The 27,272-nt window shown below is 42.3% G+C and overlaps 1 protein-coding gene across 3 annotated transcripts in view; it reads right to left on the reverse strand.

Moving 5' to 3' along the window:
* aebp2 (AE binding protein 2) overlaps positions 1-27,272 on the reverse strand; it is a 62,848-nt gene that overhangs the window by 23,864 nt on the left and 11,712 nt on the right. The window contains exons 8-9 of one of the 3 annotated variants that reach the window (XM_077235138.1): positions 12,491-12,551; positions 11,796-12,016 (exon numbers count right to left, since the gene is read on the reverse strand). The exons of the other annotated variants lie outside the window; for them this stretch is intronic. Of the exons in view, the coding sequence (XP_077091253.1) occupies positions 12,536-12,551 (16 nt within the window). The 3' untranslated portion in view covers positions 11,796-12,016; positions 12,491-12,535. Of the gene's footprint in view, positions 1-11,795; positions 12,017-12,490; positions 12,552-27,272 lie in introns of those variants that run through there. 3 annotated transcript variants of the gene reach the window in all.

Consider the following 27,272-nt stretch of genomic DNA (forward strand, 5'->3'; position numbering starts at 1 on the left):
TAAGCTCATCCAGAGTGTTGGGTCTTGCGTCTCTCAACTTTCTCTTCACAATATCCCACAGATTCTCTATGGGGTTCAGGTCAGGAGAGTTGGCAGGCCAATTGAGCACAGTAATACCATGGTCAGTAAACCATTTACCAGTGGTTTTGGCACTGTGAGCAGGTGCCAGGTCGTGCTGAAAAATTAAATCTTCATCTCCATAAAGCTTTTCAGCAGATGGAAGCATGAAGTGCTCCAAAATCTCCTGATAGCTAGCTGCATTGACCCTGCCCTTGATAAAACACAGTGGACCAACACCAGCAGCTGACATGGCACCCCAGACCATCACTGACTGTGGGTACTTGACACTGGACTTCAGGCATTTTGGCATTTCCTTCTCCTCAGTCTTCCTCCAGACTTTGGCACCTTGATTTCCGAATGACATGCAAAATTTGCTTTCATCCGAAAAAAGTACTTTGGACCACTGAGCAACAGTCCAGTGCTGCTTCTCTGTAGCCCAGGTCAGGCGCTTCTGCCGCTGTGTCTGGTTCAAAAGTGGCTTGACCTGGGGAATGCGGCACCTGTAGCCCATTTCCTGCACACGCCTGTGCACGGTGGCTCTGGATGTTTCTACTCCAGACTCAGTCCACTGCTTCCGCAGGTCCCCCAAGGTCTGGAATCGGTCCTTCTCCACAATCTTCCTCAAGGTCCGGTCACCTCTTCTCGTTGTGCAGCGTTTTTTGCCACACTTTTTCCTTCCCACAGACTTCCCACTGAGGTGCCTTGATACAGCACTCTGGGAACAGCCTATTTGTTCAGAAATTTCTTTCTGCGTCTTACCCTCTTGCTTGAGGGTGTCAATGATGGCCTTCTGGACAGCAGTCAGGTTGGCAGTCGGCATGATTGTGGTTTTGAGTAATGAAACAGGCTGGGAGTTTTTAAAAGCCTCAGGAATCTTTTGCAGGTGTTTAGAGTTAATTAGTTGATTCAGATGATTAGGTTAATAGCTCGTTTAGAGACCCTTTTCATGATATGCTAATTTTTTGAGATAGGAATTTTGGGTTTTCATGAGCTGTATGCCAAAATCATCAGTATTAAAACAATAAAAGACCTGAAATATTTCAGTTGGTGTGCAATGAATCTAAAATATATGAAAGTTTAATTTTTATCATTACATTTTGGAAAATAATGAACTTTATCACAATATGCAAATTTTTTTAGAAGGACCTGTATATATGTAAGAATTTGGTGGATAATGTGTTTAAAATCATGCAACATATCTTAATGGTCCTGAAATTTATATTTTATTAAAGGAAAACAATTTCTTAAAAATTTTCAATCATATTCTTATTCATATATCCGGGTGCCTTCAAAGTCTTGGGATTGTTTCCACCTTTCTTTCTTTTTTTAATTCAACAAGACTTATTCATGTTTGGAGCACAACGTTTTGTTTAAATCGTTAACAAGCATTACTAATTAAAATATAATGATACTTTCGAAACAGATGTTTGAACATGTTTTGTGTCTTTTGTATGAGTGGAAAGAACTAAACCGTAACAATTGAGAGAAAGAGGTTTAATATGGACGAACTGTTCAGTGAATGTGTGGTCGTCTTAAACCGGCAGGTGTTCTGCTTTCTTTTGGGTAAGAAAACCTTTAACGGATCGCCAGCACAAAAGTGCCTTTGAGAACACAGCTTTGTGGAGTCTTTTTTTGTATTAATGGACGCAGTTCAGCATGTAAGTGTGTGTGTGTGTGTATGCGGTTTGGGTAATTTCACTATCCGGCAATACTCCAATCCAAGTCCAACAGGGTAAAGAACATGTATACATCAAATAAAAAATCACATATTTGGAGTAAGAAATGAGTAACTGGGGAAAAATGGAAACGAGAGACACTCTTCCCGAGCCAAACCCATGGTAGAATGAGTGCAGGACAATACGAAAGCAGCCAACATGGACGAGTTACTGGGAAGTGTCGTCTCGCTGGATCTGTGCCACGGAGAGATTCTGGAAGTTTTTAGAAAATTCCCAAGACAGTGTAGAGATAGGATTGTCGTCTCTCCTAAACACACACATTTGGCAGAAGCATGAAAACACAAGACGTCTGGCTCACAGAGTCTAATCTGTGAACACGGTGAAGGCCAGCAATGGAAGCCACACTATCCAGACACCAGCACGAGTGAAATAAAGGCAATTACACTGAAAGTCTCCCTCATGGTTTTATTAGCGAGAATGCCACGGCCCACTGCAAATCATTCCTGGATAATCCAGTGGAAACAAACTGATAAACATTCCACACAGGAGCTCGTTTACAAGCTGCTGGTAACCAAACCTTCCACTTGTTATGAGCACAAAAATAAAAAATAAACCAGAAAGGACTGGAACAATATCCAGTGTCTGTCCAGCCCAAATGCTCAGTTTAATGGAACAATATTACAATGTGGGATTGAGATATTGTTTTGTGAAAAATAAACTAGTGTTACTTTATATTAAAAAAATAAAATAAAATAAATAAAAAATTTACAGTTATGGTTTGCACTAGACACTAACTTGGTCCAAAACAGGGCTTTCCTGTTAGTAGATAAAGTTCAAGCTTTGAATTATTTTAATAAAGTGACATCATAATTTACATGATTGCCATGGCTTGTTCAGGTCATATTTCAAATTAAAAACAGAGAAAGAAATAAAACAATTAATTTATATATTGCATTCCTGTTAGATTTAAAAAAAAAAACACACACAAAAAACTTTACATTAGTTTGAGCACATTTTCCAACAAATTATCATTACCGTAATGCTAACCCCCCAAAAAAACAACAACATTGCACTGCAATATATATTATTTTAATAGTAAATTAATAAAGTATTAATTCTGTAAAAAATACTACATTCTTGTCACAATTATCCATATTTATTATTATAATTATTATCCATTAAAATGGAAACTAGAGAAAAAAGCGAGAAAAAAAACTATAATAAAAAAAAAGGATGGATGCATTACGGTAATGAGATCTGCCATTGTCAAATAAATAAACAAATGAAATACGTCTCATTTTGTTATGGAAAATTATGTTTCTTATTTTTTCCCTTACATGGTTTTATTTTAATTTTATATATATATATATATATATATATATATATATATATATATATATATATATATATATATATATATATATATATATATATATATAAACTAGAATAAATCCACAGATAACAAATAAAAACTTTTACCAAGTCACAGCATGTCTTTGAGTTTCGAAGTGTGCAAACTTCTCTGACTTTCTGAGAGAGAGTGAGCGAGGACAACGCTAGAGAGACAGTGTCCACATAACCACATGCAAAGCTCCCGTTCCCACAGTCCAGCAACATTTTGCATGGAAACACGAGGTGAAACGTTAACACTGTGAGAAATGATAAAACATTGAGGCAGTTGCGTGCAAGACTACGGAGAGACGTAAACAGATTACAGTGCATATACCCCATTTATTAAGGTAAATGGGTTTTAAAATGAAAACAGCATTTGTGGACGGGGTTGTGATGCCTGTTTTTTTAAAAGAAATCAGCAGTCCAGAAAATGTGTGTGTGTGTGTGTGTTACAGAAACAGAGTTGGGCTTTATTAAACATCTGGGAGTCATCAGTTTGCTGCAGCGCTGTACTGAACTCAGCTGCTCTTGTTTTCCCTGCTTCACATCTACCCAACACCTTCCCATAGGACCCGAGAGCTGTGAACCCTGACCTCGGACGCCAACAACCGACACGAACCCAAGCACAAAATCTCCTCAGATACCAAAGATGTGAAGTTTATCTGCAGTCCCTGTAATAATATCGTTGCGTGTGCACGCTCATAAACACATCCAAGGCCATTTATATGGTCGTCACTTGCTCTTTTCTGCCGACATAAATAATGCAAGGAATTCGCTGGTTAAGGAGGGTAGGCATGGCCATAGACGGGAGTGTTTTGACGTAATGAGAGGCATGTTTCTGTGTGGTGAGCGTGGTCTACACACAGCATGCTCCGGCCCCAGCCGATGCTATCGATGATATCCAACTCGGCCTGCATGAACCCGCTGCCCTGCTCGCTAAATATTACGTTAGATTTTATTGGAGCGAGGTTATTCAGTCCAAAACAATATTTTAGCCATGTTTTATTAAAGTCACCAGCTTGCAGTATTATTAGGCTGTTTACACAGCATATAACATTATCAGATATTGTTTGAAAGCACACACCCTTAAACCTGCTCTAAAGTAATTCAATGTTTAGATCCACCCACGGTGCAATATTATTGGTTCACAATTCTGATTCTGCGTATATTAAAAATCATGCATTTTAAAAGCTTCAAATAGCTCTCAATGAGAACAGACCATTTACTTGATGCTGGAAGTGTAAGATGATAATGCTCTGTATACATTTATTTTCAATGTTAGAGCCAATTGTTCTGCTTATAGCACATTTAACGCAATACACTTCTACACAATGTTTTGTTAACACATTTATACTGCTATAGAAGTGTAACTAGAGATGAGTCTGATTAAGTCTCTTTTTTATTTGCTCCAAAATAGTCAAAACCTTTGTGAATTCTTTTTATTTGAGTATATTTTAAATGTAGAAGTTTATTCCTGTGATCAAAACGATACTCGGTTACTAACGTAACCTCGGTTCTCTCTAGAGAGGGAACGAGTATTACTCTCTAGAGAGGGAATGAGTAAGTTTAGCTTACGCTACGGGAAACATTCATCTTCTCGAGATACTGAAGCCAAAAAATTATCCTTAATTTTGTATACCTTGTCAACGCAGTGCAGCAGCTAGCAGACCTAGAGCAGGCCATCTCGCGTGCTCATTGGCTGCCCTGCGGGCAACTGCTGCAGCCTACCAGTGAGCCCGGCGTGACGTCACGCCCAATGAAGGGCGCCCGCGCCTTTATAGCGTCACAGCCCGCCAGATAGGCGTGGCTTAGCGTATAAAATAGGGGCTGTAGGCTGAATTCTCTGGTTTTTCGACGATTGAAGCGAAGTCGCTCGTGGCGCGAGCACGGCCGGTTACGCAATACTCGTTCCCTTTCTAGAGACAACCGAGGTTACGTTAGTAACCGAGTATCGTTCTCTTACAAGAGGTTCTCTCGTATTGCGTAAGTTTAGCTTACGCTACGGGAACACTGTCAACGCCGTGCGCGCCAAGTATCCACATGAGACCCCGAGCTTGAGGGGAACCCCATAAGTGGAAAAAATAAGGTGGCCAGCCACGCGGGCCATCACTTGTACATAAGCACACATAGGGAATACAGAGCAGCGCGCCGGTCTGTATAGTCATATGGCACATACCCTACTTAGTGCAGCTCAACCAGGAGAGCTGAGTCATGAAAGTGATCTGAGCAGGAGATCTGGGCAGAATACACCTCTTTTTCAGACTGACAACAGTTTAGCCTGCAAGGCAGGAACTTCTAGGTTATAAAACCTGACAAAGGTAGACGGGGAGCTCCAGCCCGCCGCTACACATATGTCATGGATAGAAATTCCACTGGACCATGCCCACGACAGACAGCGCGTGCAGATCCCCTACACGTTTTACTGACGACAGTGCAGTCAGAAAAACGGTTTTTAGTGATAGATATTTCAACCCCACGGAGTCTAGTGGTTCAAATGGAAAAGCTTTCAGGGCCTCGAGGACCAATGAAAGATCCCACATGGGAACCAACGGGGGGCGCGGCGGATTCATCCTTCTAGCTCCTCTAAGGAAGCGGATGACCAACTCATGTCTTCCCAGTGACTGGCCGTGCGTCGATTCCGCGAACGCTGCCACGGCCGCCACGTATACTTTGAGCGTGGATGGGGACTTTCCCTTATCCAACAGCTCTTGTAGGAAGGTGAGCAGCCGCGCCACCCCGCATGTCCGCGGGTCCAGACCTCTGTCGGTGCACCATCCAGAGAACACCGACCATTTAGACGCGTAGAGCCTTCTCGTGGAAGGGGCTCTAGACTGCGTGATCGTGTTCATCACTCCTTCTGGCAGGGCAACGAGTACCCGTTGATCAACCATGCATGCAGAGACCAGCGCTCTGGATGGGGATGCCAGATCGTGCCGCGAGCCTGAGAGAGGAGATCTGCCCTCACCGGAATCGGCCACGGCGCTGTATGTGACAGCCGTGCAGTTCCGGGAACCAAGTCTGATTCTCCCAACGCGGGGCTATGAGGAGCACCGAGTGGCGCGTTTCCCTGATCCTCTTGATCACCTGTAGCAACAGAGAGACCAGAGGGAAAGCATATAGCGGGAGGCTGGGCCAAACCTGGGCCAGCGCGTCCTCGTCCTTCGAGAAGAACGTTGGGCATTGAGCGTTGTCTTTTGACGCAAACAGGTCGACTTCCGCTCTGCCGAATAGGTGCCACAGTTTCTGGACCGTTTGGGGGTGCAGGGACCATTCCTGGACAGTTTGTCTGGGCCGTCGTTCAAATGGCCAGGCACATGCACCGCCCTCAGCGAGCGCAGGTTCATCTGTGACCAAATAAGGAGGCGTTCCGTCAGATTGCAGAGATTTCTGGATCTGACACCTCCCTGACGGTTTACATAGGATACCACAGATGTGTTGTCCGAGCGGACAAGAACATGCTGGTCCTGTATGAACGGGAGGAAGCACTTCAGCGCGTTCTCGACCGCTATAATTTCCAGACAGTTTATGTGAAAACCCTTCTCCTGGTCTGACCACTGGCCAAAGGCAGGTCTGCCCTCGAACAGCGCGCCCCAACCCGAGTTGGACGCGTCTGTCGAGATGACCTTCCCATAAGAGATGGTTCCCATCATTACTCCCTGCTGGTACCAGTCGGCCACTAACCAGGGCTGCAGAGCTGTTATGCAGGTCTGAGTCACTCTGATTTTCTGGCCGCCAGACACCCAGGCTCGGCGAGGCGCGCGAGCGTTCAACCAGCGTTGGAGCGGGCGCATGCACAGTAGGCCCAGCTGGAGCACCGCTGCAGCTGATGCCATACAGCCCAACATCCTTTGAAATGTTTTCAAAGGGAGAAAGCTGCCCTTCTGGAAAGATGCGGCTAGGTGGCGAACACGGCGCGCGCGCTGTGTCGATAAACGAGCCGTCATGGTCACCGAGTCCAGTTCTAATCCTAAATAGGAAACTGACTGGCTGGGCAGTAATGAGCTCTTGGTCCAGTTGACCGTGAGACCCAAGCTTTCCAGATGACTGAGAAGCACTGTTCTGTGAGATAGTAGTTCTGTCTCTGACTGTGCCAATATCAGCCAATCGTCCAGATAGTTCATTATGCGCAGCCCCTGACTTCTCAGGGGGGCGAGCGCCGCGTCCATGCACTTTGTAAATGTACGGGGTGCCAGGGACAGGCCAAACGGCAGGACGGTGTATTGATATGCCTGACCGTCGAAGGCGAATCTCAAAAATTGCCTGTGACGGGGTACTATCTGAATCTGAAAATAGGCATCCTTCAGATCTAGAGAAATAAACCAGTCCCTCGGGCGAACGTGCGCGAGGATTTTCCTGGTCGTAAGCATTTTGAACGTTCTTTTTGCAAGCACTTTGTTAAAATATCTCAGATCTAGGATAGGTCTGAAGGCTCCGTCCTTCTTGGGTACGAGAAAATATCGGCTGTAAAAGCCTGACTCGCTCAGAGAAGGCGGTACCTTTTCTATAGCCCCTTTGCACAGCAGCTTTGCTATTTCTGCGTGAAGTAGGTGTGCTACTTCCGCATTCACTATCGTCGCGGTCCGGGCTTGAAATCGCGGGGGACGGCGAAGGAATTGAAGTGTATAGCCCTGCTTTATTGTGCTCAACACCCATTCTGAAATCTCTGGGATAGTTTCCCACGCAGCTATGTGAGCCGCTAGGGGGCGAATGGCCTCCGGGTTCAGACCGCCGCCATTTGCGGGCTTGTGAAACTGAACCGGAGCCGAGAGCGCGGCTGACTTATGTGAGATGTCCCGATCATAAGGGATGGGGAACATACTTTTACCACACTTTGACGCGCGAGCAGCGCTCTGGGCGGAAGAGCTCTCTGTAAGCGTGAGAGTGCGCACGCGGGCACGAGACTTACAACTGTATCTGACGCCTCGATCATAATAGATGGGGAGCGCTTTATTAACGCCCTGTGTTTTGTGATAACACTTAAGCAGGCAGGCGGGGCCCGGGGGGAGGTTTGTGTTAGCAAGCGTGAGCGCTCTCTGGCGGGCACGAGACTTACGTTCATAACCTGCTTCTTTGATCGTGTAACAGAGAGGGCAGATAGTGGGCACAGACCTGTGGACACATTTCTTACATTCAACACTCGAGCGGCTTTTCTGCGCTTTATGAGAGTGTGCTCTGTGAGTGACACGGGATTTGGAGTGCTTATGTGTAGGGGTGAACACTGGGGCGTGGACACAATCACTACACTTAAAACACTGACGGCGTGAGCCGGACCAGACATTATACTCTTTTTGAGATTTCTCTGGGTCGCCGTGAAAACGGCGTTTGTGTGCAGGCGAGAGGGTGAATAAACCGGCTCGTTGGCTGCTAGTTGAACCACTGCAGTAGCCTGTTCGAAGGGGACTGACAGGGAAATGAACTTTGACGGCGGTCCGGCCGCAGCGGGACACGCACGTCTTTTCTCTCTCGCTGTTAGGAGGGCTTCGCGTGCTCGGACTTCAGCGTGATTCTTTGCCGAGGCCCTCTGGGGGGCGGCGGTCTGTGACGGCTGTCTGAGCGCGATCTAGGGCGGCCGCCCTGACGTCGCTGCGAAGGCTGAGGCTGAGGCTGTGCTGGACGCTGGGTGCTGGTTCGCACAGGAGGCTGGCTTTGTCTCTCGCGAGAGCGGCCTGTGGCGGAACTCGAGCATCGCGGCAGGAAGAGGTTCATGGCCTGCGTGGTCTTTTGCACCACAGCGAAGCGGTAAACAATCCCGTTCACCGCTGGGCCGAAGAGACCAGTGGGGGAAAGCGGCGCATTCAGAAAGGTGGCTCGCTCAGTTTCCCTCATATCCGCAAGCGTTAACCAGAGGTGCCTCTCCGTCACGGTTAACGCGGCTATGGCTCGTCCAATGGCTTGGGCTGCGGCTTTGGTGGAGCAGACGCGGCCTGGCCGGAGGCGGCATAAGCGCGGCCGACCAAGGCGGAAGTGGCTCTGCAGGCTTTAGACGGGAGGGCTGACCGTGACCGCCATCTCGCGGAGGGCGGGCAAAGGTGCGCTGCGACCGCCTCTTCCACAGGGGGAATCGCTGTGTACCCTTTCTCGGCGGCGCCGTCCACTCGGGAGAGCGACGCGGAGGCCTGTGACTGAAGTCTAGCAGAAAACGGTGTATTCCATGACTTCGTCAGCTCCGCATGAAGTTCCGGCAGGAATGGAGCGGGCCTAGTTTCTGAAACTGCGCGGCGGCGACTTTGATGGAAGCAGCCGTCGAGCCTGTTCGGTGCAGTTCCTTCGGCAGCGACCACTCGAGCCCGAGACGGTCAACAGCTTGCGTCAGCAGGCGCATAAGTTCCGCGTCAGCTCCAGCGCGGGTACGGATGGATTCCTGGATTGACGAGGAGGCGGAGTGAAGCGACCATTCCTCGCTGTCTGATAACAGGATAGAGCAGCAGTCTCTTGTGACGTGTCCCTCGGACTCATCCTCCGAAGCGACGGCAGTGAGGCTCGCAAGCGGCAGCTGTGCGTCGGTGAGGAGAGGTGGGGAAGGCGAGAGCGAGGCTCGAGGGAGGTTCCCCGGCGAGCGCGTCGCTGTGGCCACAGGTTCCGGCTGTCTCAGGGAACGGCGCTTATTTCTGCGCGGTCCCACAGGGGGCGGAGTGACTGCTGTGGTGTTGAAAACTTCGAGTCGAGCCCGCAGGGTCGACAGCGGAAGCTCCTCACAGAGCTCGCAGCCCCCGGACGTGAGGGCGAGCTCTGCGTGTTCCAGGCCCAGGCAGAGAGCGCAGATCAGGTGGCGGTCTCCGGCGCTGAGCGGGGCTTTACACGAGCCACAGGAAGTGCGAGGCATCTTTAAAAAGACGCTCGCTGCTCTTTTAGAATAATATGCAAAAAGGATACGTCGCCGGATAGCGTAGCTCGCACGGATGGCTGAAGGTGGCGAAGACGGCCGGCTTCCTCAGCGCTGTCCTAGGCTGGCTGTTCGCTGCTCGACGGCGGCGGTGGCTTCTCTCAAATCCAGCGATGCGAAGAGCTCGCTGAAGAGTCGAAAAATCAGAGAATTCAGCCTACAGCCCCTATTTTATACACTAAGCCACGCCTATCTGGCGGGCTGTGACGCTATAAAGGCGCGGGCGCCCTTCAATGGGCGTGAAGTCACGCCGGGCTCACTGGTAGGCTGCAGCAGAGATGGCCTGCTCTAGGTCTGCTAGCTGCTGCACTGCGTTGACAAGGTATACAAAATTAAGGATAATTTTTTGGCTTCAGTATCTCGAGAAGATGAATCTTTCCTGTAGCGTAAGCTAAACTTACGCAATACGAGAGAACCTCTCGTAAGAGAACTGAATTTTCAGCATCATTACTCCTTCAGTCTTCAGTGTCACATGATCATCGATATCAATCGATATTTTTGCAGAAACCATGATACATTTTTTTCCAGGATACTTTGGTGAATAGACAGTTCAAATGAACAGCATTTATTTTAAATACAAATCTTTACTGTATTTAATGAAATGCATCCTTGCTGAATAAAAGCATTTTTAAAAAGAAAATCTGAGTAGTGTATATACACCGAAAGACATTCACATCCCAAGATACAAACAATTTTGGAGAGAGATTTCTTTTTTCACTGTGTTGGGTTCTGCTCAGTGGTTTGCTAATGCATCATGAAGTTCAGCATGTTTGAAGCGCAGACGGGACAATAAAGCAAGCGAAAGGAATTCTGTGTCATGACTGAAACGTTGAACTTGGCCGAGTTTTTGATGTGGCCTCCACAAACAGTCTGCCAAACTACAAGAGGATGATGAATTTCATAATGTGCGGACCGTCTCTGGGGAGCTTCTGCTCTCAGGGGACAAAATCGCTCACGTACATCTTTTCATTATCAAAAGAGCTCTGCTATATTTGTACCCAATCCGTGTCACCCCGCCACACACACACGCAGCTGAGGGCTCTGGCCTGTTGTCCATCACATGGCCTTGAGACAAACACGATCTGGGGTTATGACATCAGAGCAGGCCACTGTTAGCTCACACGTCACTGACTCACCACATGTGCTCCCATCACAGAAACATCATGGGAAAACGACCAACAGCTGCAGTCTCAGTCAGTCTCCACAGACTTCAAAAGATTAACACTATTACTCAATCTTAGCCTAATGTTAAAAATATAACACTCATCACAAAACCCTTCAAAACTTTTATAATAGCAAAAAGGCCCTGACACCATGTTAATGTAATAAATAATTATTTCATTTATACATATTATATATAACCAAATTAATTATTTTTGTGTGTGTGTGTGTGTATGTGTATATAGATACACATACTTAAAATAAGAAAATTCTATTGCATATTTATATTATAAAATTATTTATATATTTCAATAGTTGTATTTTTCGTTATTTTATTATGTATAATAATAAACTACAATATTAAAATTATTAACAAATATTTAAAGTATTTATACATCATGATGGTATTTGTAAAAATAAAATGCATATATAAACTTTTTATTTATTGTTATTTTAATTGTGTATAAATATACACATCTATACACACACACTAATTTATATGTAATATGCATCTATTTACATGTAATAATACATAACAAGGAAGAAAAAAAAACTATGCACATATATATATATATATATATATATATATATGTTTTTGCACAGCTGTGATGCTGTATTAGCCAATCAGCATCCAGGACCAGAACTATCTGCTTTATAATCCACTGAAAATAACAGTGAAGATGTCATGAGGTCACAGGAAGTCTTTGGGGAAAGAAAGGGCAACAATGCAGATGGATTTGGCATTCTCTCAAAGCTGATTGGAGGAATGGAATTAACACATCCGTCATTTACCCGTGGGGTTTAACGGAAGCCGCAGTGAAAGTCCTCGTGGATGATGGGATTGCTGGGTGGAAGTCAGACAAAAACAATGGGAAAGGGTGAATAAACCATTTTTGGCTTTAGTTAGTTTTATCACATTCGTATGAGTCATTTGTTCTATTATGCCTATTTATCATCAAATGTGATCCCATTTGTTTGCACGAAACCAGTTATGCTATCGTTTGTGACTATTTAAGATGCTTTTTTTTAAATCAAAAGTGAATCTTAGAAAACTAGTAAATAACATGTACATTTCTACCCCCACATAACAATATTATAATATTTAACAAAAATACAAATAAGACTCTTTTTTTTAGATACATATTATTGTTTACAAATACCATCATGATGTATAAATACTTCACAATATTTAATTAATTATTTTAATATTTACATATAAAACAATTTTTAAACATCCAGATACATCACGACAATGTGACTTGTTTTATTTCATTTCTATTGATAATGAAATATGATTAAAAAAATTCTTATGACCTACTTGACCAATCAGGACAGGATTAGGAGTCATGTGACCTGACTGACATCAGCACAGGGGTGACCTGCATGCGAACGAGGAGCATTATTCAGTAATCTGCACTATGACTTTCATAATAAAACACCTTTCAGTCGTTTCCCCATCAGATCTGCCTAGAACAGACACTCAAACTGCTGAATCACTCCACACCTTCTGCACTCAAAGTTTCATCTCAACCCGCTCCTCATGCGGTTTACAATGTGTTCTGCTGAATATAAGTGGGGAAGCACAGGGGATATTATATTGTAAGCGACGTGCATTTGGATTTATTTATCTGACGAGTACATTAATTTAATAAATCTGTGGTTGCCGCAAAATCCTGACCGGCATTCCACCAGCATCCAAACACTTACTTCACACATTCTTCGGATTGCAGCTGTAATGTTTCTCAGACCAAAAGAACGGTGGAATAACTGCCTCGATTAACCGCGGCCAATCGTCTCCTGAGCCCTCAGTTACAGCATTAATAAATCAATAAAGCAGCCTTTAGAAGCCGTGTGCTGCGGACAGGCAAAAACGCAGCAGTGGGCTCAGGGAGTCTGGATAAATGAGGGATTCTGACAAGATGTTGCAGTGCTCTTGAAGCACTGGGCTGGAATTACATGCTCAGTTTTCTTCAACTTCATTAATGACTAAATAAAGCAATTTTTTTTCCCTGTTCCCACAAATTCCAAAAAAAACTTTGATCAAAATGAAATGAGTTCCATTTCAACTTTTGACAACTCCATGATTATTAATCTACAATTAATATTAACCTTTTAAATTTGTCCAAGTTTTAGCTACATATTTAACGTTATCGGTACAATAGGTGAAAGTTCTCAGAAGACCCCAGTAATCGCCTATAAACGACATTGGAATTTACTAAAACACTACTTAAGCTGCAAGATTTGAAGAATATTAGATTTTTTTTGAGCACAAATGGTGTGGTATGAGTTATGCACCAGATGTAGTACTTGGATTCAGTGTGTGTTCAAACTTGGCATGTTTGATTGGATTAAAACCAACCTGGTGCGATTGCTGTTAGTGCGGTTCATTTGAATAAGTCTGAACGCTGCCATCCAAACCGGGACCGAGATACTGAAAAGATGGCAAAAAAACGCAACTTGGACCAAACATGGAAACTAACCAAAAACAGCACATGATGTCACAAGTTGTGAACCTAAAAAAGGACAGAATGCATCCAGTTTTTACTCGTCATAGTCACGATGTTGCCCATCACAGTTCAATACAGGCATCAGAACCACGTCTCCTCAAAGCAGATCTTGGTTTGTGTGTGACATAGGGATTCCTGTCACTGTTTTCACTCCTTTACGTATTTAATAAGCTCTTCATGAGTTCTCAGCTGGTCAAAATACCATTATATGTAGGCCATGCACATACAACAAGCGCATTTAGCCTAGAACACAACAATGTTTTGGATATTTGGATATCATGGCAAAGTATACATAAATTAAAGGCTACCAAGGTTGTGAACGTATCCCTGTGCCATTAGGTTTGATCTTAAAATACCAGTGTGAACGCTAAGCAAACCAGAACTAAGTGTTTGTTTTCCCACAGACCAAACGAACCAAGTGGTTTGGTAATACAATATATTTTGAATTCTGCCGCTTTTGGCAAACCCCTTTAAGAGGCAGCCACCTTTTCCGATAACTCTAAAATGTGTGGGATGCTAAGAACGAGAGGTTTCCCACTGCCAACCTCTATAAGATTGATTGACTCGTTGTTTCCACACTTGAATCCCTTGAAAAATGTACAATCCAATATTCTCAACTGACCAAGACTCTGCATCTGGTGATACAGGGTTCGCAATACACTCGAAACGCCTTGAATTTCAACCCAAATCCTATAAAAACCTGTTTCTTGTTTGGACTAAATGGAGCTAAGCCACATTCTCCATGTGTTTCCATAACCTGGTTTTGGAAGAGGTTTATGCTGTTGTTTGATGTTTATGTTGGGTTACACCACAGCCAAGAGTTCCTGCCGCTCGCTGAATCTCTTTAACTTTACGGCAATTTAGCCGATATGTACCAAATTAATGTGAATAGTTGACCCGAGTCGACTTCTAGCTGACGCTCAAATACAGGCCATGCCTTCTTAGATTACACAAACTGACAAAAACTTGAGGCCTTTTATAGGAAACATTTCAAACAAACCAGGGGTCGTATTTAACCCAAGATGTTTCTCCAAACGTGACCCCGCGGGACCATTGCTTACAGTCTCAGATACCGCAACAGACAAGTCCTACAAAACAAGAAGGTTGTCACAGAGAAGAAATGCAGAGGGTTTGATATTTATAGCTCAACACCAAAGTCTGACAGACACTTTCAAACAGTGATAAAAGTGAGATGCTTTGTCAACACTCTTGGGTTTGCAACTTTAGCATTTGTCCTTACCAACGAAAATTTATGCTGGACTAAGTGTATCATTTCTGACAGTAGTCCAGGAGAGTTTGGATTGTGTTAGCATAACTGAAGGGCCTGAAAACATTTTGTAGAGACATGGAAAACAAACTGACAGGAAGGGGAACAAGGCCAAGATTCTCTCACACTCAGTTATTTGACTTGTTGTCCGGTACAACGTCCAGTGTTTCTACTTGGTGGAACGCTCCATTACACGTCTGTCTGTCCCACTGGCACTTTGCTAGAAGAGCAATGTAAACACTGTGTCTGAAAATGTTTCTTCTTCCCATCCCAAGAGCAGCTGTGAAGCAATTTTCGATGTTTTGGTGGGGGGGGGGGGGGGGGGGGGGGGGCAAAGGAACAAGAATCTTTGGATGAGAAAGACATGGTTGGACAGCTTGCGGGGGTTATCAGATGATTAATGAACTGTGTGTGCAAATGTCCACCGCTGCCAAAGTCCTCTTTGCACCATGGCTTTGTTTACACGGATCACTTCCACAAACCAGCCGATGGACGTCATAGCCACTAAAACGGCTTTTGGGATAAAAGCAAAAGGTAATAATGAAACAAGAGAATATGTTAGCAACTAGTGAACAAATCATTCTTGCTCTCTTCCATGCACTAACTCATATTTTACGATATTCTTTGTTCACTGAGGTCTACTGAATGAGACTCTGAACGAGATAAACTGAGACATCTGAATCATGGAGGGTTTGAACGAGGCAGGTCACTCCTTCAAACTGAAGTCACTCTCATTCACAACAAGGAGAGAAAGAGGGCGGAACAATTAATACTGTGTAAAATTGACTGATGACCAACGACAATTAAAATGTCACGGACAGTTAGCTGAACGTCTGATGCATATGGCACACAAAATTGGAAACACTTCAGGAGTTTTGAAGTCATCATCTGATTGGTTGAACTGACATAGGTGTAACATTCTTTAACGGGCCGCCTGGATACAAAGATGCCGTGACACCAAACCCTCTTATGGAAGAAGAACGCCGTCGCGTTAACAACTGTGACAATGAGCGCTTATCAAAATCAACTAAACGCTGTATTTTTAAAAGTATGTGAAGTTCGCAGGCATTGACTCTTTAAAATACATCTTAGAGTTTTACACACCGGTCTGTTATTGTAGGGACATCGACGTTACGTTTTCAGCCCCTAAACATGACGCGAAACAAAGCTAACAGTGATTGGTTGTTTTACATGTCAGTCAGACTGGTTTCCTCGGTTAATGATAGCTGTGATGGAGTTCAGACCTTCTGACGTCAGTCTGGCTACGTGAGACTAACATGAGGATGTTATTGAAACAATGAATTTAGACTATTATTGTATTTTTCTACTGTGTGATGAAGTCGAGTTGAGCCTTTGTCCAGATGGAGGGGGAAAAAATGACAGATCTAGTAGGTGCTTAAAGACTCTGGACTCTAGATCTGTAGACATGTAAATTTTAATAAAGGATAAAAAAAAAATGAAATAAATCATTCAGTGACTTATCACACAAAAATACTTGGGTGGGACAAGGTAATCTGTAGAATGGGCAATTTCAATACATGAATCTTTATGGTGAATCTTAATGGTTTAAAGAGTTCAAGTCAGTGAGTGATTTGAGTGACTGAATAAGAGAAACCTGCAGAAAGGGCCATTAACAAGTCAGTCAACAAATCTGAAATATTCTTTTTGGTGAACAGATTTAAGAAAACAAAAAAGCAACACTATTCTCAACTATAACGAACTGAATCCTAAATACGCTTTTAGTTCAGACCGTCGTTGACGCTCCAGTTCAGGGTAAGAACCCGAGCCCGAGGCTCTTGAAAGCGGCTACGGAAACAAAGGAATGGTTTCCACATGGAGTCCACATCTCTTGTAACTCACTTCCTCTTGGACTCGAAAACAATGAGCCTAAAATCAAGACCAGAGCCCAAGTGTGACGACTGATAGTGTGTCACGCCATGTGCTCACTATCAAGGGCCTATTGCTGCCTTTAAGTCTTCCTGGTAAGTTTGTTTTGACAATGAGTTGTGATGTGCATTCAAATGATTTTGGTCAGAACACAAATGGCAAAATCGGGCAATTTCGAATTCATAACCAAAACTAATTAGCTTCTACTATGATTCTATGATGTGAATACAGCATAAAATGCAAAGGAGATGTCTTGAAAACAAAAAACAAAACAAATGGAAACACATGAGACAAGGACCAAAGATAGATCATGCTACACTTTACTTTTCAATTAGCATGTTTGCACTTTTACACAACCAGGCCCAGATGGAAATGAGCTGGATAAAAAAAAAAAGGATTTGCCTAGAAAATTCATTAGCTTTTGTTGTGTAGCAGCCATGTTTTGTGGGCTAACAAAACATGCTTGCTCTGGTACAACAACAGCAGCAGAAATCTCAATGAGTCACTGCGGCACTGCAGCGTGAATTAATTTGCCATACGCTGTGTTCGGAGCGTGAGTGTTTGTCAGGAGTGCATTAGCATATACAACATTGGCTGTGGATGAGTAGCTGCTAGCGTTGAGCAAACCCCTTCCCTCGACCTCAAAAGCTAGCTATATGTAGTACGCCAATCTGTTTCATGGCAGCGTATGTTAGCAACATGACGATACATGGCCATCTGACAATGACAACTAAAAGTTTTTGGTCCTCTTTGACAGAGGAGATATAATTAATCTCTAAATAGCTCAGAGTAGAAAATACACCATCTTCCCCCTCTGGGATGAAACCGCTCTCTGGAGAAGCAGGATTTAGCCAGATGTTCAGCATAACTGAAGGTCAGTAAAGACCTCGTTGTCTTACACGAAGTCTCTGATAGAGGAGAAAGACAGTGTTATGAGAGCAACGGTCCAAATCAGACTTCACAGCATTTGGTTCATTCAACTAAATGAGTGCTATTTGTTTCTCTCTTTCACATTATATATAAATAATTTTAATTTCATCATAATAACAATAATTATTTTATATTAAATAAAATATTTTTTGGTCATGAGGTTGTCAAAATACACACAGTTTACACACAAAAAGTATATTTAAATATATACACACAGGGCTTGACATTAACTTTTTTTGCTCACCAGCCACTGTGGCTAGTGGTTTTCCAAAGTTACTAGCCACTCAGCATTTTCACTGGCCACAATTTTGACTGATACCATGGGGGAAAACTGCCATATAGATATTTTTAATACCTCATAACTTGGTAGCCGGTATATTAGGCTGTTGGCAGTTTGAGACCTGACGCACGGACAACATTATACTGTTTTAAATAGCCAATATACTTGCCTTTATGTGCGCACACTTTGGGTGTGAGCACCAAATCTGCAGAAATTAGTAAAATTATGCTCAATACTTGCCATCCAGACTGAAAGTATGGCCTCCTCATGGGCATGGTCTAGTGGTGTACCAATAGAAGACATTTGTCCGGCGGCAGGTCTGTCCTCACCATCAACTTTTGTTAAATTCTATAACCTTCAGGTCCCTGCTTTGCAAGCACGGATTCTCTCTGTTAAGGGTTTTCGGGCTAAAGGCCCTAAAGCTCTGTAAGCATTTCCCTATGTCGGGTTCCGGGCTCCCTGTAACTTACTGGGTTGAGCTTACCTTAAAAGTATACTCCATAATAAAGGCCCGGAGGTTCTCTGGCCCAGGGGAGTTCTTAGGGACCGTTCGGTATTTATGGAAGGGGCCACCAGAGGAAAATAGGGGAGGGTCATGCCTTTTTTTTCTTTGTTGAGGGGAGGGTCATCCAACTTTTTTTTAGTCTAGAGGGAGGGTCACTCAACTTTTGTATTCATGAAAACAGCAAAATTTCAAAGTGGCTTGTTCGGTGCATATTTCCAATGTAGCTCCATGTCCCTCAGTCCCCCCTCTCCATCGCTAGCAGATGGGTCTGAGCCTCGCGCTGTGGGTTTCGAGTGGTGAGACTGCGCGCGACCCTCGGATGAGTCGCGAGAATTAAAAAATTGGTCGCCAGTGATTTAAGAAAAAAAAAATTTTTAATCTGTTTTTATATTAATATTATTGATGATATCAACTTTGAGTAAAATTACACTGAAAAATCTTTCAAATACATGTAAAATAAATACTCCACATGTCACATGACCCACGTACAATCAATCAGTGGTCACTCTAAAAAAAAGTTTGAAAACCATTCAGAGGGTACTAGCAGCAAAGAGCGAATGTGATTTCTGGCGCCAATACGTAGGCAACTCTTCAAATATCCTTTCGGTCCCGATGATTTGAAATTGTGCAAACAACAGCTTTTTCGTCTGAGAAATGGAGTTTTGGATAATGTTCAGCTTCGGCAGCTTAAAGGTAACGTTAATACCTATATGCTAAAATATATAATGACTGAGGAAGCCTAGTGACGAGTCCATAGCAACCAGTAAATGTGTTGAATTTGTTATACCCACTGTCACTGTGCTTTGTTGAATGGTCTCATTGTTATATTTCATGTGAATAACGTTACTAGTTAACGTTAGATGAGTAGTATGCAGGAAGTGTTGCTTATTATGTTTCCACAACAATGTGAGTAAAATCTACTGAAATGGCCACCATAAACGTGGAGTGAGATGTGTAATGTACGCAGAGGTTTGTCGTTTGTCATAGTTGTAAAAAAAACAATGGCTTCTGAACATCTTTACCAAGCGCAAACGAATACAGAACTCAATAAATTATCGGGGAGGGTCATGCATTTTTTCACAATCATTTTGGAGGGTCATAGAAAAATTATTGCTGGCGAAGGGAGGGTCAAGTCTTTTTTGACAACAGATCTCAAAACTCCTCCGGTGGCCCCTTAAATAAATAACGAACAGTCCCTTAGCTTCTATCCTATGCTATGCTATCCTATACTTTTGTCCTTGCACGTATGCTCAGAGCAGTAATATAGGGTGAAGTGATGTTGATAGCATGGCGTTTTACAATGGGTACCCATAACGTCAAACTAGACGCAACACGAAGTGACCGTTCTCGAAAGGGAACGTATCGGTTACTTAGGGAACGTATCGGTTACTTAGGGAACGAATGTTGCGTACCCTGCCGTGCTACCACATCTGTTGGGTGTTTCGCTTCAGTCGATTTAACCTTATTCCATGGCGAGCTGACCAGGCTTACATAGTCATAAGCCACGCCCCTTCTGGCGGGCTGTAATGTGCAGCGCCCTGATTGGTTCGTGCGTCTTAGCCGCTTTGCCATAGGATGTGCAGTTGCTGCAGCACAGCCAATGGCAAGGTAGACGCTCTACTCCATGTTCGCTGTGCAACTGCACTGTGTTTTAAAATAAAGGCTTCAATATTCTCGAGAAAAGGAGTTTTCCCAAAGCGTCTAGCTAGACGCAACATACGTTCCCTATTCTCAGGGAACCAAGGTTACGTTAGTAACCTATACTTTTTACACCAAAAGAGTTTGTGTGTCAACTAGCTGTCGGAGAGATAAGAGCAAGAACACAGCCGGTATTGGGTATCCTGCGGAAGAGTTTCAGATATTTCAGTATCGATATTTTTTGAAAAATCTGTATTTTTGACAACAATTCGTCAACATACATTAACATGCATCAATTTATTTCGAGATGGCACTGCAATTAATACTTAAACACGTTGTCTGATAGAGCATTCAAAATATTAATCATTTAAAAATCACATTTTCAAAAATGTGGAGTGCACAGGTTTCACAGAAGATCACTGGGGTCTTTTAGCGATTCAGACAGCATAGACAAAATTGTCTATCTTAAAGTATGCCAATCACAACAGTCCTCCACATTTCTGTTGCTTTGGCAAGAGCCGTACCCTTCCCACAAGCCATCAATGTGATTGCAGGTCTAATTATTAGTGAAGCTCAGTTTCACAGAGGTTTGGGGCTCGGTGCAGTTAGTTTGCTCTAATGGATGTGAAAATTCGGCTCTCGCAGAGGGACCATGTGAGAAACATTTAGACGCATGACGTGAGAAGAACCAATTCACAGCCAGCTCTGGTAATCTATCAATCTGTAGTCACCTCCAAGTGAGAAGTCTTACACAATGGGCTTTATTTTGCAACAGCGCTTCAGCGACAGAATTAGCAAAGAGAGGACGAAAGACAGAGAGAAAAGTAGAGAACTCGGACCACACAGAGAGTGGTGTTGGACCAGATATCCACTTGCATCTCCATTGCCTACCTAAGCCTGAATCTTTTGAGGCTTTCCTCTGACCTGGTTTCAGACGTGCAAAACACTCGCTTTCTGCTGGATGCGGTTTGTGTTGCAGACTGATGTTGAAGTAGCAATTAGAGCACCGCAAGGAAAATAGTTAGAGAGAAGTGTCAATCAAAACCCTGGTGTCTGACCAAAAAGAACAAGCTGCATGAGCCATATCTCTAATATAAACCATGAAAACAGAAAAAGTGTGCATTTCTCTCAGCCTCAATCTTGCCTGATTACAGGAAGATCCTGTTATAAACTAAGAAAATATTTGACCTTTGAAAGCTGACATATAATCTGATATAATTTTTATAATAATATAGTGGGGGCCAAAAGTCTGAGGCCACAATCAAAATGACTAAATTATAAACCAATAAATAAAGTAAAGATTTAAGATTTTGAACATATTAAAATAAAGAAACATTATGTAAAATTGCTTAGGGCTATTTAAGATTCAGCACTATTTATAGTTCAGTTATCAAACGCAAATTAATTTTCCATTGAACATAAAATATATATATAAAAAAGACATACAACACAACACAAAATACAAAACACCACACACAACACCATGACATAAATTAGAAAATACAAAACAGAATAATTTCCATTGCTTATCTCTTTTGGACCTCGCTGTATATTGCAGTGTATAAAAACAAATTCTATTAATAAAATGTTAATATAATTGTATTAATGAATTATATTTCTCCTGGGTGTATGATGAGCAGTGAGTCTCACTCCATTAAAACCGGGGCAAGAATCCTGTTCTGCCTAATGAGCTTCATGCTGGAGGCTCTTGAACTGACAATGACATTGAAAAATGCTGAAAACATTAATTGACAGAACATCTGCAACACAGAGCATGGTGAAGTTACTGCATCATGTAGGGGTTAAAAAGGTAGTTTTCTAACTGCAATCATAAGTCATAACAGATGTTGCTTGACCAAAACTGCATTTGGGCCAAAATGAAATTCTAAAACAAAAACAGAGTGATAGTTTGTATTTAGAGCAATGACTATTATATTCTCGTATTCACGACTGAAAATGTATGATTTATCATGTGTCCACTCTGAAACAAAGCTAAAATTGAATCTGCTACAACAATGTTTGAAATTAAGGCTTGTATGGCTAATGTAATAATTTTTAAAGAATTGTTTTATATTTATGTATATAAAACACAAATATAGTTTCATTATGTTTCAAGCCACACAAATATAGTTTGTATGTAAAAACACAAAAATCACAATTTTTTTATCCATGAGATTATTCTTAGACTGAGAGAAGTGTCAGTGCCTTAAAAAGATCATGCTGATATCAAATCACATCTCTCCATTTACTAAAAGGCCAAAACGATCTATCCTTCACCAAAATGGTTAATACGCACCTGCAAGCCATATATCTTTTCTCCAAACGCATGTTATTGGCTTAGTTTGTAATGCCTTTTCTTTCACTTGATTGGCCTGGACTGAAAGATCTTGGTGTACCAATTACAAAACAGCCATAAATCTCGCAAATCTTTGGTGGTTTGCCATTTGCTCTAAATAAACACCGAATGTGAATCTACAACTCAATCTTTACAGCTCAACGGTCTGAGCACAGAGCTGCCTCTGGGATTTGTGGGAAAAGCGTGATGTCATCACGGTCCTCCTGAGAGTCAGCCTCTCTTGTTCTAATTAGGGGAAGATGGCTATAATTTACCTTGTCCAGAAATCAGGCAGCCATGGGGTGTTTCAGCAACCTACAACTGCTGTAATGACGCACATGCCCCCCTTTACTAACTTCTGGATGTCATCTGACTATCACGCCTTGTGTATCCGCCATAATAGACACAGCGCGGTTTTCAATGGTCTTTCCCAAAGGAATATACTCCTCTTCTTAGGCCAAGAATGAGAGAATCACTTCCTCATCTAAGGGCCTTGTTTGTTTTCGTGTTCAGGTTTGTTTATGCACGCTTGAAAAATGTGCAGCAGCTCGCAAAGGAACGGAGCAAAACAGGCCCTGCTTGTTTTTCGGTAATCAGTCAGCATTTTAAATGACGTTCTTGGACGGGCCGCCAAAGAACCACACACACACACGAAATGCATCCAAAACAACAATTCTCTGCGGCGCTGAACAATCAGATTCAATCCTGTTGATAAGATGCAGGGCTGTATCTCCATCTGACTCACAGAGGTTCATAAATCGTAGCGCTGACGCTTTCAGGGACAGAGGGAGGGAAAACACGAGCCGATCCCAGGCTGATTTTACACTGTCACACAATAAAACAAACCGTCTTGGTGCCGTGTGTCTGGCAAAGACACCCAGTAAGTCAGGCACTAAAAATAGCGGCATCCACACACTGGTCAAGCGATCTGACTGACTCCTGCTGCACACAAAGATAAGAATGGGTATATTAAAAATGCATTCCAGTAGAAATTAGGGTTTATTAACAAGAATTGTGCAAGTAAACATCCATTAACAGCATTTGTGCATAATGTTGATTGCCACAAAAATTTATTTCAACTCGTCCCTCCAAACCAAGCATCTGGATAACAGTGAGACATTTGCAGTAGAAGTGAATGGGGCCAATCTGTGTGTCAATAGTACAGTTTCATTTAAAGTACATCCTGATTCCAGACAATTAAAGAATCCAGTCTCCAATTGGTTTCATTTACCCAAACTAAATCAAAGCCATAAAACTGACTCCAGTGTGATGAGATGGTGGAAAACCAGCATTAAGAAATCTGATCACTGTAAAGCATGACTGATGCTGAGGGTACACAGGTTTGACGTGAATGTGTGAGACCAAGAGAAGTAAAACTTACTGTGTCCACTACCTAGACAGCATTTTAAGGCAAAGGTGCACAACTGAATAGTATCAAAGTTAAAAAAAATTGGTGTGTGCTATATATTTTTATTCTTAAAAACATGCTAACAACAGTCTCCAAAGCACTTCACAAAAGGAGCATTGTAATTGTTTCGGTAATTGAAATAAAGCTCAAATAAATAAAAAACAATATAGATGAAAAACAAATGGTCTTGGCAACTAACTAAAATAAGTTGGTTTATAAATTAAGTTCAAGTATAAACATTTCTAAAGCTAATATAAAAATAAAGCTAAATAAATAAACAAATTAAAATATAAAGAAGCTATTCTATATACACACACAGTATTACTTACCCTAAAGTACATGTTAATTAATATTACTCAGCACTTCTATAGGTGCTACATAAATAGGTTTGGTTTACAGTTAGTTGCATGTAATTATGCATCATTTAATGTTATTACAACACCAAGTGTAACAAAGACACTATAAAAATAAGTGTTCCTGTTCCCTGAAATGACACTTAAAAGAAAAACCATTTCTGTGGCACATGGAGATCTAGCGTTTCAAATCAATCCCTTCTTTGGTTCATTTTCATTTAGTACGTTGCCTTAAAAGGCAGCTACCTATGCAGGGAATAAACGAGAAAAGGCAGCTCATTAAGTTTAGGAACAAAGCTGGAATCTGAGAACGAGTGTTGCTGTTACTACGAGAAGAGTGCACTCTTTCTCAGCGTCCATTAGCTACTGGATATGATATTTCTCTTTCCATCCCTCCCAACGGCTTCAATCAGACCCACACAAGCACGTCAGCCGCGAGAAACACGCGAGAGGCTCGTCAGGGGAGAGTGTGTGAGGGAATGGATGTAAATGGACCCTTACCTGCACTGCAGAATCAGAGCTGGAGTGAAATATGCTCTCTGTTGTGCTACAAACAGATTTAGGCCACTTGCTTACCTTCTCTTCAAAGGCCCTGGAGAGAGAACATTAGAGCTAATGGCATAACAACGTGAAAACAAAGGAGTCGGATGCTTTGGGACCTGGAAAAGAAGTCTGAATACAGCCATACTATAATAAAAACAGCATCTATGTGTGCAATATGATGGAAAATATTCCAGTAAGCCGACACAGCCCACATATAATGTGAATGGTTTGATTTATAAGGCTTTTGTTCCTCACAATCTTCAGTAAAGCCATGTAGAGTAACTGAAATTAAAGCAATATATGAATATTGCAAACACCGGAATAACCCATAGCTCGCATATGACTATATGGCCCAAAGCCAGATACCTATCAGTTCGCATACAAACACCAGAGAGGCGCTGATGATGCTACCCTCAGGGGTGCGGTAGTCCTCCAGTCCTGTTCACACTGTACACTAATGAATCAAGTGCAGTGCTGCTATCAATTATACGATTAAGTTTTCTGGCGACACAGCTATCCTGGTCAGAGTCAGTTGCATATAAACATGAGGTTCAGAACTTAGTAAGACAATGTTTGTCACATAAATGGACAATCAACACTAAGAAAACAGTTGAGACGGTGTTTGACCCCAAATCCATTGGAGATCAATGACCAGAATATAGCCCAGGTTGACTCTTAGATATCTGGGCACACACAGGTAGAAAACGTCTGTAATAGGGCTCAACAGCGACTATATTTTCTTCGTAGGTTGAGGGTCTTCGGTGTTAACCAGAAAGTGTTGATTCCCTTCTACAATGCTGTAATTGAAAGCATTTTGTGGTATGGCATCTCAGCCTTGGTCAGTGTACAGCTGAAAGCCCAGATTACACGGCTAACACAGAGAGCCATGAAAACGATGGGAGTCATCCCACAACTCCAGGCTGTCTTTGACGAAATAATCACCAGACATGTCCGTCAGGAAGATGCTTTAGGTGCAGGCTCACTCGCTTTAAAATCTCCTTTGTCCCCCTGTCCATCAAAGCCCTAAATGACAAATCAGCCAGAGGTTTACCCTTATAATGCGGTTTTTAATTGTAATTTATATTTTATGATTTTTCTTTAGACTTTTGAATTTTACTATTAAGATGATTACAGGTGTGTTGAATGACAGGCAGTGTGTAACTTGGTTGTATGCATGTATTATGTTACTTGTATTTAAACTGCAGACACTATATTGTATGAGTCCAAGACAAATTTCCTTCGGGAAAATAAAAGTCCAATCCTATCCTATATCTGAATTCTAGCTCTTGAAACAGTGATACGAACAGTAACGATGAAGTGGTTTTACCACATCAATTCCAATACGAGTCCTTTGGAATATGGAAATAAAGACGCGCATGCAAAATGGAGTCGCAATGCAGAAAGCAGCATCTTTTCGACATGTCGACAACTCGCGTGCTGCTTGTTAAAAAGCATGTTGCTTTTTAGATAAAACTAGTGTTTGAGGGTCAAAGTAGATGTTGTTCGTCAGCAGCCAAAGACGACAGCTGGCATTATACCAAATTTATTACAAACCTACATTAGCGAGACTGGAATTACTGACGACTCGAAACAGCAGTTCTGAATCTATTCTTTATGTTAGTAGACAACTTTATTTGCTGTGTACTTTGATCTTTAAAACTTTGCAGACCTTTTACATTCACAAACAGCTATATTACACACCGCATGAAAAGAAATATTCTAAAATGCATAATAGGGGCAAAAAATTGTAAATCATTTTAAAATATTTGTTAAATAATAAAAGTTGCAGTTACTTACTTTAGAGAAAATGTATTCTTAAAATGTAAATATTCTTAGAAGAATGAAGCCTTAGATTAAAACATTTTTTGGTTTTTCACCTTTATTCTCTTGGTGGTTTAGCACATTTAGGCAAGGTGTATTTTCAGTAGTTCCTCCAAAAATAAATAAAACAAACCAGTCATGTGCAGCTCTGATTATATAGTTTCTTTAGGACAAACAGTCCCATTGTACGCGCACCGACAGACCACAGCTGTTGTGTATTACTCGCAATTAAGACATGCTTGTTACTCAGTGGTACGTTAGACTATAAAAACTCATTTGGAAAGTCAAACACAGACCCAAATACAAACTAAACTATGATTATATTGAATGCGAACGTTGACTACAACTACACTGTAACATGAACACCAAAAAATGCAGCATGTATCTATTGCATTAGACACAGAAAACTCTTATAATAGAATTCGAACATATGCAACCTCAACTCTAAATGAAGACAAGTTCATTTAGCATGATGGAAAACCCAAACAAATTGTGACAATAAGCACACATGAGAGAAGAATTGTATGCAAACTCAAAAGCAGACGGTCAGGTGTCCAGCAGGCATATTCAGAGGGCATGTGTGCACGTCTGACGCTGAGCTAAAGGTCCTGGCAGACGGCCTACAC

This window comes from Siphateles boraxobius, unplaced genomic scaffold, assembly GCF_051911475.1.
Source record: "Siphateles boraxobius isolate OS27281-9 unplaced genomic scaffold, OSU_SipBor_1 19, whole genome shotgun sequence".
Classification (NCBI taxonomy): domain Eukaryota; kingdom Metazoa; phylum Chordata; class Actinopteri; order Cypriniformes; family Leuciscidae; genus Siphateles; species Siphateles boraxobius.